Consider the following 16,087-nt stretch of genomic DNA (forward strand, 5'->3'; position numbering starts at 1 on the left):
ACATAGCGTTGCTATGGAGAGCGCTTCCCCCTATCCATGAGCGGAGAATCGTTGCAATTCTCCGCTCGCGGGTGGCAATTCGCGGCATGCTACGAATTTACTGTGATTCTCCATGGTCAACCTATTTGTCATATAGGCTGACAGCGAAGATCCATCTGCCGGCTCCTGCTCCCGGGCGGCGGATCTCCCCTGCGGGATACTGCAACGCCTGTGGACAGGCAGCCTAAAAGGGCCTTACTCCATAATCCAAATCTCCTACTCCCATCTCCAAGACTTTTCCTGAGCTGCACCAGTTTTCTGGAATGTGCTGCCCTCAGACAATCAATCATCAATATCCAGCTAAAAACACATCTCTTTATCACGTTCCCTAATCGAAACGCTGGTTTAAAAACAACGAGCGATAATCATTGCGCTTAGTTTACAGCACTAGCTGATCGCTCAAACGTTGAGCAATCACCTTGCGCTCTGAGCAGAGGATGCAGAAGACAAGCGGGTTGTCCCCGCTTGTCATCTGCATCCAGCTGTTCGCCGCTCGCAGTGCCCGGCTGTTATACAGCTGAGCACTCTGAGCGGAGTATGCAGAATGCAGCTTGACCGCTCTGTTCTTCATACCCACGATGTCAGTGCAGTTAAACATAAAGATTATCGCTCAAAAGACGGCTTTGAGCGATTTTGGAGCGAAAATTGTTGTGTCTAAAAGGGCCTTTACTCTTCTCTGCGTATCCCTTCTTTAGGTTTCCAATCAGAACTTGACTCCTTCATCCAACAGTAACCCCCACGCTCCATACACCCTAATGCATTTCATCCTTATACATATACAAATACTGACTGGTGACTGGCTCATGGCAATGGCTTTAAATATACTACACTATTTATTTTAAAAACTAGGGAAAGCTTTGTGAATAAAAAAAAAACAACAACATGTTCTTTGCCAAGTACCTTATCCGATGCACTTATCCGTTTTGTTTTTTTTTCTGCATTGAGTTTTCCTTCTCATGCATTTAGAAATCCTCATATTTGGTTTCTAGGCTCTCCATTCAACTTTCTAGCTCAGGTTACAGCAGAGTTATTTTGAGGAAAATGGACGTACCACAAGTATATATTAGGACTGCTTTATTAAAGAATAGTGCTCATGAAACAAAGAAAGCAGGCAGGTTCACAACAGGGGAGCAGACTAGGGAAGGAGCTGTCAGTTTACACTAACAGAATTTACTAAGTTTTTATACCTCCCGTCTGTAGTGCCTTGGTAAACAATACAAGTACAGAAATCAAACAATCAGAAAGTTTTAAAGAAAACCAATTACAAAAAAAAACCAAAACATAAAAAAACTTCCTTTCCAAAAAAATATTAACCCATGACTAGAGATGAGCGGGCATACTCGATCGAGCATTGCCCTTAGCGAGTACCTGCCCGCTCGGAAGAAAAGATTCGGGTGGCGGCAGGGGGCGGGGAGATCTCTATCCCCCCCCCCCCCACTCCTCCCTGCTCACTGCTGCAACTCACCTTTTACCCGCGCCGGCAGCCGAACCTTTTCTTCCGAGTGGGCAGGTACTCGCTAAGGACAATGCTCGAATGAGTAATTGTCCTTAGCGAGTGTGCTCGCTCATCTCTACCCATGACGCTTTTGGGTGTAGATGTATGCCCTCCAACATTGGGGTTTGAATGGAGCAAGATTGGGAGCCGATCTTGCTATATACCGGTACAAGGCTGGTGACGGCTGTTTGACAGTGGACACTTGCCGGCGACAGCTGCAATCAGAGCTTAGGGTGACTGTAGCCATTAACCCTTTAATTGCCACAATCAATTCTGACAGCATTCAAATACACCAATCAGAATTTTGGAGACAAGCATAAGGTTTGCGCAAGCCACAGAAGCCGGAACCCAGAATCAGCATGCCATGTGCAACGTGAGACAGAGTTCGCCAAACCAGGCAATGTAGTTGCTAAAGTTCTTACTTCCAGTACCCCTCTAAGTATGCCAATGTTTAAAGAAAACAGAACTGCAACTTCCAGAATGTCCTTACAGCTGCATCATGTGAAGGATACTCTATAACAAGTAAGCATTTATCAGTATAGTAATACAGGTCCGTCCCACATAATTATTTCTTTACCTAATTAGGCAAGTACACCATCACTGCTTCTTATGGTCAGTGACAATTTGGGGTTATTACGCTACGTTCACACTGCATATCAAAAAATACAGTTAAAACACCACTGTTTTCTGTTTTCTAACCTCGAAAGCTTGCAGATATAATTCTCTGGTTAGCCAATAAAGGCATCACCTCTATAACACTTTGTCTTTTTATACAAGAGTCTTCAATATCATAGGTTATCAGTAAATGCCTGTAGTATTGTCTACAAACACCCTGACACTTTACAGGAAGTGCACACACACCTCTCGGAACTGAACTCAACTACCCTTCCGGCAAAGTCATTCTATCGATAGGTAATCCACCCCATGATTAAAGATTTCTGCTCTGTGTGCTCACTGCCAACATTTCCTCCCATTGACGGGATGGTGAAGAAGGGAAATATCAGCCATAGTATTTAGTCATTATATATATATATGGCTGGGTAAATAAGATTAGCCAATTCATTATTTCTGAAGACTGACTGAAAGATCCCTTGTTTGTTTTGTAGAGTTTAGTGGGTTTAAAGCATTCCTGATGCTCGGTAAGTTGATACTTTACCCATTTTTCTAAGCCTTCCTCACATAGGGATTCAAGTGGGGGGTAAAGGTTGTGCGGCCTTGTCATAGCCCAAGCAAAAGCGAATCTTAATTGTAAAGTGGTGCTGTAACTTTAAAAAATGTGAATACTTCACCCTTTATATGGGACCAATTACTAACATAGAAGCTTCTAATACAGACAACAAGGCCAGCAGATAGGACATTAGCCTTGGGTGAATATTAGTGCCGCTTCTTCATTTACTCATGAAATCCAATTCCTGTCATCTTCTATACAATTCTACGACTACTACAACAGAAACAAAGGAAAAGTAGTGTGGGAAACACTGCTAATGGTATCGGCCAGTTCACATGAACTCATAGGCCAACTCAGACTCTACTAGGACCCATTCAGACGGCCATACGTTCGGTCTGTCTGTGCATTCCACGGACACCACATGGTCCCTTAATGCACTATCCTACCAAAAATATTTGGACACCCATCATGTATGATGAATTGTGTCTTATTAGCATGTCCTAAGCCATGGTATATTAGATGCAGACCCTTGGAGGTCTCAGCTATAGCTGGTGGCAGGAAGTGCAGGTTATAGGATATACGGGCTATGCCGTCAGCGTTCCTGACGTCTGTCTCGCAACGCACAAATCTCGCCCGCTTTTCTCACCCTTGTGGAGGTAGCCTAATGGAACAACAGGGTAGTCATTATGAGACAAGCCCTTCACAGGGGTCATTAGGATATGTTATGCTGTTACTTCAACCTGAAAAGCCCCGAGGACAGACCCCCACCAAGTATAATACTACAGCATGTCCTTCCCATGTGTCTGGAAATCCACAGAAGCACCCATGCCTAGATAACCCACGGATACCTCATATTAGAATGGATATATAAGTCTTTGAGTCACTCTATAACAATTTTTCTTTAGATGACACCTAAAACGTAGTTAATAGTAACTTTTCTAATGTATAGATTCCTGCCACTTGGCGTTGGTCCAGCGTTGACTTGATGAATACATATAGATATCCCTGCCAAAATAGAAAATAATTGCTTTTGGTACACGATTTCCTAAATGCAGTAAAACAGTCTGAGGACACAATCGGGGAACTATTTATATCTCCTCCAGTTTCCAAATTATTTCATGTAAATGACATCCTATAAACCGAAGCACTTGCCCCAACAGGCCCTTTGTGTTTGCTTTTTTGAAGGCAATCTTTTGTTCTTCGCTAGAGACTGTATTTAGACATTTGAGCAGGTTTCCAAGTAGAACAGACGCAGCTTTACAGCTGTATAAAAGCTGCTATCAGCAATCGGCCCTTTTATACCAATACAAAGATTACAAAAGAAGAACAGGTTGGAGATCAAGTACGAGGCAAGGATGTTCCAAATGTACGTCTGGTGGATCTATGTACCTACAGCTAATCTACAGTCAAAGGGAGGAAAAGAAAAAAAGAAAAAAGGTAGTAGCACGCTTCCCCGAAAATAAGACCTACCCCAAAAATATGCCCTACCCTGACTTTTTGGGATTTTTGGTGGGGCTTAAAATAAGACAAACTTTCAAACTGGCTGAGCAGCGTTAGTCTCTGCATTTCCGGCAACGATAGAGAGGTCTGCTGCGTAGTGGATAGAAGCCGCCACCGGAGATGCAGAGACTCCACTGAGATGAATGTCGCTCAGCCAATTCAAAAATCCAGCCTCTACAATGAGATGGCTGTTGATTGGTTCTTAGAGCACTGCTCAGCCATTCAATGCAGCGCTTGATGAACCAATCACAGCCATCGCATTATTTCATCAAGCACTACATTGATTGTTTGACAGTACTCGAGAACCAATCGGAACCATCGCTGCCTGGAGGTGGGATTTATGAATCCTGGAACCAGGAAGTGATCTTCTGTCGGCGGCTAAGGACTACAACCAAGCGCACCACAGCTCTGGAGGCCAGTGGGATGACACAGACATGCCCCAAAAATAGAACCTCCCCTGAAAAGAAGACCTAGTACCTCTTTTGGGGCAAAAATTAATAATATAAGCCAGGGTTTTCTTTTCGGGGAAAACATGGTATCTTCTGTATGTTTAAATATGAAAATCAATTTGGCAGCATGCAAGGTGGCGCACAGCGGTCTATGATTTTGGCTTGATGCTCTAAACAAAAAAATTGATTTAATTCGATGACTAGCTGAAAACAAGCGATCTATTATTATTTTGCATTCGATAACTTCTCTGTTGGAAATCCAGGACTTAAAATGGTTTTATTAAATTATAAAGAATGAATATTTAGAACAAAAAAACATGAACAACAACTTGCACGGAAAAAGAAAAAAAGAAATTAGAAAAAGTTGAAAATGTCATGACTGTGTCTATACATTCAACCCATGCAAATTAAACAAGTCCTAGGCACAGAGCAGAGACAACATTTTTTTTTAGTACACCCATCTGGTTTAGTGGTTCTGCTATTAATTGGCTAGAGCCAAGAATCATGTAGAAGGCGGATCATTTCTGCCAACGTCCAGTGGATAGCCGCCGATTTCAGTTGATGCCATGCAATCCTTTGCAAAACAAGCTTCAAAGGGAACGGGTCACTTACTGGCCTCCATGTTCCTTTGCCGTCAGCCCTGGAAAATAGCATTAGGTTCTTGCTTTGGAGTCTTCTCTGCAGTCAGTGCATGCGCACGCTCATAACGAACAGTGAGCATGCATGTGCTCCAACTGCACAGAGGCACGGAAAAAGCCCGATTTCAGCAAGGGAAGAGGAGGTCGCCATGTTTAAAAAAAACAAAAAACACCCCGGTGGACTCCATGTCCCATCCTGTGATTTCACTATAAACACATTGATATCAGCTAATCATAGTGGAGTCCTGGGCTTTCCTTTGCGCAGTTTGTCCTCTGAAAGCGACAATGGATATGTTCATAGGCCATTGCCATGTTCGCATAAGATTATATTCAATAGATTTCTCCCATAAATTATTCAAAAATACACCACATAATTAAAGCTACCGTACTAGTATCTAATACACGACAGTGATCTTGCTGTGATAAGCAATGATCAGATACTTTGGATCTTAATCAAATGCTGTAGGCAATTAATAAAGCAAGAATACACCACACCTATACACAAAGGGGTTCTCCAGTATATCCACCCCTGAGGAGATAAGTAAAATAAACCAGCAGAACTCTCCTTAGAGCTACCTCTATAGAGAATCTGCATATACAATAGAGCAGTGATGTTGAAATACCACGCTGCACACATTTAAGGGACTATATGACCAATTAAAACCAGATAGAAAACATATCACATTTTCTAATCTGTTTGTATTTATTTTTTTTTTGAGTACAGAATTTTTTATTCTGTTGTCTGTACGTGACTAGGGGGGGGGGGGGCATCTTTCCTGCGCTGCATTTAATAGCATTTACAGATGCTTTACAGCAGCTTCATGGGCCATTCACACAATGGACAGGAGGGGGCCCATTAACTTGTATGGAAGATGTTCTAGACATGTTCTGTGACCTGTGTAGAGGTCCTTTTGCAGGGAGGGGGGGGGGGGGGGGAGTAGATAGTCACAGCTTATACCTATTGTTAATGGTGGATCTTGTGTTATGAATAGAGTTGAGCGAACGTACTCTGTCGAGCTTGATGCTCGTTCGAGTATTAGCATATTCGATGATGCTCGTTACTCGAGTGACTACCATGCCGAGTTCGACCCCTCCCCGCTGTGACGTGCCAGCGTGCGCACGTCCACAGCAGTATGTGGCTTGCTGTGAGAGGGAGAGAAAAAAAAAAAAATCTCTGTACCCGGCAGGTCCAATACAAAAATGCTCAAATCCCCCAATGACTTCAATGGGGTTCGTTACTCGAATAGAGCTCTCGAATATTACGAAAAGCTCGGCTCAAATAACGAGCACCCGAGCATTTTGATACTCGCTCATCTCTAGTTATGAACATATAGGCGTTACCTCTCAATGTAATCCCGCCTGTGATGTTAGTGGGATGACCACTGCAAAGTTTTTTTCTATAGATTGTGATCAAAAATAAAAAAAAAATAAAAAAAATGTATTTAACACAATTTCTATGGTTTATATACTAGGTCATTTTCTGATGATACATTCCCTTTAATTGAGACCCAATCAGTAGGGAACAACGGAGAATTCCTAAATCAACAACAAAAAGTAGACTTGTTACAAGAGATTATAGTAGCATAGCTGCACAGCGAATAAATATGCAGTTTAGGGTCCTTTAACATGGAACGACTATTGTTCAGCTAATTGCTGAATCGTGAAAAACTAAATTGATAATTGTTCAGTGTAAACACGGCCAACGACTGAACGGCGCACGATGGTTTGTTGTTTATTGTTCAGTTCATGCAGGCATAAAAATCAGCCCGTTTAAACAGACAGTTGTTTATTTATGAAGGACTGCCTGTTAACTATGAATGGGGGCGAGCGGTCGGAAGAGATCTTCGGCGAGCTCCATCGCCATTCACTCTTTGGGGTTACATTTGGGCACCAAAAAGGACCCATAGGTGGTAAAGTGCCCATACACCTTTAATAGCTACCGGTATTAGCCGGACACTTGCTTGGTCAACAGCTCTTTCTCCTTTTCTCATTGGGACAGGGGAGAAAGTTGCAGTCATACAGCTCTAGCGGCAGCATGTCTGAGGGGAAACAAAAGGGTTGGATGTTGAAATTCAGCATGTGCAATCCGTCTATCCCCCAACATCATATGTCAGGGGAAGGCCCCCATACATATATGACAGCTGTCCGGTCCCTCTGCAGGGTTTGGACAACTGTCCAATATGTATATGTTGATTTTCCAGCTCACAACTAGTGAAGGGTTAGCATATGATGTAACCATGAATATCCCTGCAGCCAGAACGTTCCAAGGGGCTTCTCGCTGCTAGTAGTAAGGTGATACAATGTATCTGATGTAAATCAGGGCTTTGTAAATATGGGTGATACAGTATTACAAGAACATCACATGTTCGCAGCTGGAGCTACACAACTTTAGAAACTGCAGGTACGTGCCAAAATAAATCTCTCAAGACAGGAAGTTGGTGAATAAAAATAATTGTCCCTCAGGAGGAAGTGCCTAGAAACTGTATATATCAACAGCAATTGTTCTCCCCTCCATTGTAGAAGAAACAGTGAAAATCTTAAGGATACACATAGTTAACTAAAAATAAAACACCCTCACTGGAGGAGAGACCCGTAGACCCGGATTCTATAGGTCCCTACTTCTTTTCAGTCTTCACCTAAAGGGGCTGAGGATTAAAATGACGTGGCATTGGATCAGCCACTTCCGGCTAATGAGCCGATGGCAAATCCCTCATCTATGACATCACCGACAAGGGCCACCCGCAGTACCACATGATGCCAGAAGTGACTGACCCGATGCAGAGGGTCCCGGTAAAAAGTTTAAATGATCCTAGTAGCCCCTTTAAGGCCACTTTCACATTTATGTATTTTGGTCAGCATTTTGCATCAGTATTTGTAAGTCAGAACCACAAGTGTAAACTATAAAGAGAAAGAATATTGGGAAGATTGGTACCCCTTCCATATTTTGGACCGGCTCCTGGTTTTGGCTTACAAATACTAAAGCAAAATGCTGATCAGAATACACAAGTGTGAACGTGGCCTTAAAGGGGTTTTATGCGGCACCAATAATCATTTGTCGTCTGTAGCGCATCACCCAGTATAAACAACAGAACCGCATATGCCCGAAGTATTGTGCTAATGATTGCTCCGTGTACATGCAGGAGAAGAAGTGCTGATCAACTTGCAAAGACGTTGGACCTTGTTTCTGGCAGAGAATCCTGGAGTGTAAAGAGACCTTTGGATATTGTGGACTCAACATCGGATCGGTTGGGTGGGTGGGGTGTGAGACTCCGTGGACACCCACCAATCAGCTATTTGAAGAGGTCATGTCGCTCTAACGAGGGTTGCATTCTATTCATTGCATACATGCCACAGCATCATTCATTTTCTACTTCTTCACTTGAGTGGGACTGAAGCGCACAAGGGCCATCTGACCATGGAAAGTGACGTCACAGGCTGGGGAAGGAGCCGCAGTCTCATCGGCAGCAACCTCAAACTGATCTGATATTGATGAGCATTTCTAAGCACAGCTCCTCAATATTTAACTCGAGGCGGCGCATTACCTTATCGGGGGCGTTAAATATATAGGACGAGTTTGATTAGATGTTATTTAAATTTAAGGCACAAACATGATTGTAAAAGTATTTGGATGCTGTTTAACAACGTGGTAGCAGCTGAGGTACCAGTATTTTGGTGGCAGCTTCCCTTTAAGTCCCCCCCAAAAAAACTTTAAACTGTACGCACATAACTTCCGCGAAATTGTTAAGAATTAAAAAAAATTCTAAATGACCATTTCTAAACTACAGGGAGACAAGAACAAGATAGGACTTCAGGTATGCAGAGTCAGTTGTCACCCAGCTTTCCCAAAAATATATTACTAAGGGCTTAACAGACAAATACGTTTGTGGAGGTTTTTGCGAGCAGGAAATTCACACCCGGAAAACATGATGAAGTGAAGCCATTGATTTCAATGGATTCGTTCTTGTGAGCGCGTTTCTCTCCCACAAATCCTGTGCAGGAGAAAAAGGTAGGCCTTGCCCCATCTTTCTCTGTTGTGCAGTAAGCTGCCATAGAAGTCTATGGTAGCTTAAAAGGAAGGGAAGGGAGCCATTCTATCCCATGGAAAGGGAGTAATATGCGCAAAAATTACAGTGATATGCATTGGCACTAGAGATGAGCGAGCGTACTCACTAAGGCAAACTACTCGAGCGAGTAGTGTCTTATTCGAGTACCTGCCCGCTCGTCTCTAAAGATTCGGCTGCCGGCGGGGGAGAGCGGGGAGGAACGGAGGGGAGATCTCTCTCTCACTCTCTCCCCCCTGCTCCTCCCTGCTCACTCCCGCAACTCACCACTCACCCGCGGCGGCAGCCGAATCTTTAGAGACGAGCGGGCAGGTACTCGAATAAGGCACTACTCGCTTGAGTAGTTTGCCTTAGTGAGTATGCTCGCTCATCTCTAATTGGCACCCTCCTATCAGCCTATTTAGTTCAAACCTAGTTCATGCGCAAATATGCTCTGTGGTGGCGAATGTAGTTACGCATGTGTCTCTGTTTATTAGACACACAGAACTCCCATCTTGTAATAACCCATTATTTTCAATGGGTGCATTTACATGAAAAATGGCAGCCGGTCCTATTTTTTGGGCTAATATTGTCCTTTATTTTCTATGGAAGCAAATCATTTTTTTTTTGTTTTTTTTAAACGCATTGCATTTTCACGCGAGTGTGATGCAATTTTTTATTTTTCCTATTGAAACATGATTTTCATGCACGTGAAAATTGCAGATGCAGAACACATTACAAGCGCAACACTCGTCAGCTTCTCGGACAGATATCGAACTCGCCCGTGGTCATCCGGCCTCACAAAATGCAGAAAATCATTTTTAACCACTTAGGACCCTTTTACACCACACCATTAGCGTTCAAAAAAAAAAATGTGAATTTGAACAAGAAACGTTTAGTGTAAACATGGCGGCGACTGCGCGACAAACAATAATTCATTCGTCTAACTTTCATTTTATGCCGACATAAAAGCCATCAGTCGTTCGTGAATTGTTACACGTAAAAAGTGATCGTTCAGCCATTCCCTGCAGAGCCCCCTGAAAGCCCAACGAATAAGCGAGAGCGCGAATGATGAAAACGGTTTAAACGATTATCTGCATTATAAAGCAGACTACTCTGTCATCACTCGCTCATTCTAAGAATTTCTCGCTCCGTGTAAAAGGACGCTTATCAGAAAAGAACAACTAAAGGACTTCTAACTTATTCATGCTTGTTTTATTAGTGGGGGGGGGGGGGTTCTTTTGGGGATCTCTCCCAAGAGACATAGGAATGAATAGAATGTGTATGAAACCAAGTGTGTGAATTAATTTACAGCATGAAACCACATAGCTTCCATGCTACCCATCTGCTTGATGATTGCTCATGCCCTATACACAGACAGTAGCTCTTCCGCTTGTAACCCCTTCTAAGCTCTCAAGGGGCTAGATCCCCCTTTGAAGTTTGCCAACTTTCAGTCGCTTTTGGTGAAGAAGCCCAAGACAGGCTCATACTACCCCAAGGCTGGGTTGATGATGCCAGTCCAAGTTGGCGCCCCTATCTCCTTGGTCCACATAGTAGCCGCAGGATCTACCTGTAGGTTAAATATCTCTTTGACTGGAAGCAGAAAGAAAAGCAGCAATGTCTTATTCTTCTTACCCCAGCAAAGTAATAAGTGACCTAGTAATCCTCGCCGTGCCCCCATTTATAAAACAGCTTTTCTCACTTAAACTGCTGCTTGTGATGACTAACAGGCCCAACCAGTCTGCCCGTTTTGCTTCCTTGTGGCTTCTCGTCAGAGTAAACTTCCATGTACCACTTACATGTTTACATTTTTCCATTGCATTCCCAGCATCTGCTCCCTTCAATCATGTAGCATTTTTCACATTACGCTCCCGCCGTCATTTTTGTGGAATTCTACTTATTTTATGTATGCAAACTTTATATCACTATGCAAAACTGATCCCGACTCTTTTCCTGATCTCCGTGACGCCAAACATTCTGCTTACATTAGTAACGTCATGTAAAAAGATCCGAATTCTCAAGAAGCACAGGGCTCAGAAATGCCTGCCGCAGACATCTGCTTCTTCTCACATGGGAGCCGTTCTGAGAATCCAAGCACATAGCAGCAGGCTAAACTCGCTTTCTTTTAAGTGATAACATTAAACCCGGGCCGTCTCCAAAAATAAGATGCGAGAAGAACAATTATAAGTATTAATTATCAATTATCTACTGGGGTTTGATTGGGACTTTATTGTACTGTTCTTTAACAGCAGGTTGGTTGCTGAGGCCAAGCAATATGTTCTGCCAAATAACTAATACATAGCAAGTTGCTAATGAAATATACTATACACTGATGTTCAGTAGCATCCTACTGAGAATCAGGGCATTAGCAAAAATAGTAAAAATTGTGACATTATTAGAAAATCTGGCGCAACTGATACTAATCATAAAGCTTAGTAAAAAGCGGAGGGGCCGCAATTACTTTCATCAGCGTACAATTGGGTTAATACGATGCCACTAGTATGCTTTTTGTAGACCCTGGAAGCCCTGGCTCTCAAGTGTTCAATTTGGGGGTCAGCCATTACCAAGAGTGCTGTGAATTTCGAAGAGGCACGAATGAGGGCGAAAGGGAAAAATGTATCAAGAGGAAAGCACGTCAAGCCAACCCTTGTTGGGACAGTCTCCCACTTGGAAACCGATGTCCCCACTGCCTTTAGTTGTCTACAGACCCACCGCAAAGACCCCATACTTGGAAGGTAATCATGCTCGGCCACAAGTAATAGCCTATGATGAGGAGATACAACAGTTATTGACATGACAGTAGATGAGTGGAGCAGAGGTGTGTGGCAGCTGCTTATCTCAGGAAACAGAAGGACAGGTAAACCTCTTCCTGAAGGTACATGCACACAATTTTTTTGTTCAATTTTCAAACAAAGAAATAAAAAAATAAAAAATTGGTTCAAGAATTGGACGGAAATAACACGCATTTAAATGGGCGTATTCACATGGCTTTTTTTAAGACTTGGTTGAATACTAAAACAAAGTGCAGCATGTCCTACTCAAGTCTTGAACAAAAAAAAAAGTACATGTCAATGTGTAGTATCCTGCACAGGATGTCCATGTGCTGTCCGATTAAAGTTGTGTCCGAGAATCTTGGGTCCAACTTTTTTAAATATCCATGTGCATGTTCTCTAAGGGTGTATTTATACAAGTTTCATGCAAGCATGATTTTTTAATTTTCCTACTTAAAAAACATGCAATTTTCACACGCATAAGGATAAAAAAAAAAATCACATGTTCAGCAATGCAATTTTCTTCAAATTCACATCATACGCACAGTGAAAATTGTATTTTTCTTGGACAGATATCGCACTTGCCGGTGGAAATACAGTCTCCCCCACAATATCATATTTACAGGCAGCAGCAGCATTTTACAGAATATTGCCAGCTGCTGCAGCCAATAAGAGAGCTCTGCGCTCAATTGCTAAGCCCTGCCATTGGCTGCAGCAGCCTGTGACTTCCTATACAAAGGCTGCTGCTGCCTGTAAACAATCAACCAATTCAAAAGACCCAGCAGCATCATGAGAGATGTAGGGAGACAGGAGAAGAGTACGAGATGGTTTGTTATGCAACGGCATGGGGCACATGTTTTTACAGAGAAGAAGAAAAAAAAAGTCCAAAAAACAGCTTGGACCCCTCTTTAAGAGGATCCAGAAAGAATTAATGAGGGTAATACTATAAGATCCTACAGATCATCTGATGATCGCTTACTAATCTGTCTACAGAAACAAGGAAATGATTAACTTGGTTATTTTGGTCAATCACTTGTAGCCCTCCCTGGTGAAGAACAGCTCAATAGATATCCAACAGCTGCTTGCATATCCATCCCCCATAGAAATAGTATGCAAATGAGGTAGGACTGGGACAGCTTCCTTCTGGCAGTGATCACATTTGTTTGCCCATCCTTAGGCAAATTTCAGATGAGCGTATTGTAACATGTTCATAATACAGATCCGTATGGGAGGCTTCATACACAGCATTTTTTTGGAAAACACACTTGCAGTTTTTGATGCAGTTTTTTGAACCAAAGCCAGAAGTGGATCCAGCAGGAAGGAGAAGCAGAAGTCCTTCCTTTATAGTGCTCACTCTTTTCAATCCACTTCTAGCTTTACAACTGTAGGTCACCAGTCTTTGATCTGTATTTGCCTCAGTGGTTTTCTTTCATTGGTCCTGTTTTCTACTGTGCAAATACGGATCAGTATTTGCACAGTACAAAATAGCATTACAAAGATTAAAAAAAAAACAAACAAAACAAAAGAAAAAAAACGGAAAAAAATAGGTCAGGCTGCATTTAATAAAAAAGTGTGAAAAATGTGTGAATAGATACATAGAGCTACATTAGCTCCGTATTATGGTCTGCAAAAAACGGACAAAACAGAGTTAAAATGCTCATCTGAAAGCGGATATATTAACATGCGCAATTTTTCGTACAGAAAAAAAATTAGCCCGGAATTGAACAGGAGGAGAACACATTCATTTTAATATGACTATTTACATGGACTGTTCCCTGAAGTAAAAAAAAAAAAAAAAAAAATTACCCAAGTAAAAAAAAAAAAATAAAAAAAAAAAATTTACTGCATGTCCTATTTTGGTGCAGCTGTGTTCCAAAAATCTCCCATTCAAGTTTATGGGTGCATGTAAAAAAGACAGATTGCTCTTGCATGATGTGAGCGTGATCCGTTTTAAACATATGTAACCATGGGGACCCTTAAAAAAAAATTAAGAGAACCAGGAAGTGCAAAGCCTGTACATTTACGCATTTTTAAGCATGTGAAAAACAGATGCAAAACAGATGGAAATTGCACATAAACATTGCAAAACGCAAGAAAAGTACAATAAAAGTCAAACTGATTTTTCTGGACTGAAAAAACAAAACAAAAAGGAAAAAAAAAAAAAACCATGTGCAAAGAGTCTTAATATGTATAACCAGCTCTATACTTCCCAGGCTGTAATATTGTAACCAGTTGTACAACAGAAGCAAATAACATTCCAAATGCTACAAAGTATGGACAATGCATCCGATAACGCCACTATGTATTCAGAACATTTCTGCTACATTGTAGCAAATGTTTGTAAATTGTTTCACATTTCTAATAATAATTCTTATCCTATTCACATAAGAGGGCAGGAGGACACATCCGCCCCCCCTGGTCCCAACAATGCCCCTGAAGTGCAGCGTGTGTAGGTCAAGGTGATCTGTCATGTCCAGGATATTAGCTAAGACGTTGGAACCTATTTACACGCAGTTACAGTAAAAGCCATGTGCAATGCAGTAAGTAGCCATTGTGGGACAGGAAGAACAAGATTTACAAAGGTCACTGGGTCCATCCTGCTCCTGTTTCAGCTACCTTGGGGCGAGCTGTGTGGGTCACAGGCCACTCATGTCCCTGCGCCATTGTGTAAAGGGCTTAGTGTCAGCCTCTGATTCACTTTTGCACTTTTGGCAGGGCAGATGTGAATCATTGCCACACCTGATACTGCACATATATGATGGGACATGTAACTGTCTTACAGGGTGTGGACATCTTGTCTCCCCCATTACAAAACAAAGCCAGTCAACGTTCAAGTTTACCAAACACAAAGCCTAGGGCAATATAGTTTGTAGCTATAGGGGATAATGAGAGTGCAGAACCATATAGGCTGCAGCTATAGGTGGTGATCATAGTGAATACAGTCTGCAGCTCTAGGGGTGGAATAGTGAGAGCAATGATTCAGAACCAATTATGGGCACATGGGGGTTAGGAAATCTTGAGGGCATGCTGAGAAGTAATAAGGGAACTTTTGAAAAGTTTGGTTCGGCTAGTTTGGAAAACTTTTGTAAAAAGTTTCTTTTGGTCCAAATTAGTTTGAGCCAAAGCGGAAGTTCATTAACAGCCCTACAACTGGTGTAGAACACTGACTAAGAGCACTACAACATTAGTGTTATACAGGAAGAGTGTGGAGCGAACCGAATCCTGTTTCGGGTAGAACCTTGCTAAAAAAAACTCTTTGGGTTCATGCAAAACTGAACTTTTTAGCAAATTTGACCCAAAACAGGGTTCTCCTTATCCACACAGCACTTAATGCACATAGAAAATCATCAAAAAGTATAATAACTTTCTTTGCAACTAATAACAATTGCAATTAAATAAATGCCCCTACCTGCTCCGCTGGCACCAGTCTTGAGCCCAAACCTCACTCCCGGTTCGCCTCTTCTGATGCCATCTGTGGAAGAAGCGGAATCAGCCTCGTAAATGGTGTTTAACATTTGATGTAATCCAGGCATGGGGGCGAGTGTATGAAGGGATGGCAGAGGGTCCCCTGTCCTGGGCACTGTCCTCACTACTGGAGCAAAGAAGACTGAGCCATAAACAGCACCCCTGGCTCCTGCAGGGCATCTGCAAAAAGGTGCCAAGCGCTAGAAGAAAGCAATCCAAGCAAGAGCTGCAACCTCAGTCCATGCCAAGCTTCTCTTTTAAGGGCACTGAAAGTTTGCATGCCATCCGAGGAGCAGAGAAGGAGGAGGACGGTGCAGAATCCTCTATATTCCAGCCTGGTGCCCAGTGCTGCCTGGCACTGCCCGCTGCTTCACCTGCCCTGGCTGCTCTGGGTGTGCACGCAGCATGTTCCTCCACTGCCCGGAGCTCAGACTGACAGAAATAGCTCGGCAGGGGGAGGAGCGCGGCCAAAAATAGAGCTAATAGCATAAGCCGCACTCACACACAGAGGCCGGGGCATTG

The 16,087-nt window shown here is 42.6% G+C and overlaps 1 protein-coding gene across 7 annotated transcripts in view; it reads right to left on the minus strand.

Annotated features, from left to right (window-relative positions):
- Positions 1–16,087, minus strand: part of HDAC7 (histone deacetylase 7) — a 302,233-nt gene that overhangs the window by 103,196 nt on the left and 182,950 nt on the right. For 3 of the 7 annotated variants that reach the window (XM_066584324.1, XM_066584328.1, XM_066584321.1), the window contains one exon: positions 15,510–15,572. The exons of 1 other annotated variant lie outside the window; for it this stretch is intronic. Coding sequence is in view for 4 of the 6 variants with exons in the window: in XM_066584321.1 (XP_066440418.1) it covers positions 15,510–15,572 (63 nt within the window). In the remaining 2 variants the exon portion in view is untranslated. Of the gene's footprint in view, positions 1–15,509; positions 16,005–16,087 lie in introns of those variants that run through there. 3 more of the 7 variants (XM_066584323.1, XM_066584320.1, XM_066584327.1) reach the window with 2 other exon arrangements.

Source organism: Eleutherodactylus coqui, chromosome 1 (assembly GCF_035609145.1).
Source record: "Eleutherodactylus coqui strain aEleCoq1 chromosome 1, aEleCoq1.hap1, whole genome shotgun sequence".
Taxonomy (NCBI): Eukaryota; Metazoa; Chordata; class Amphibia; order Anura; family Eleutherodactylidae; genus Eleutherodactylus; species Eleutherodactylus coqui.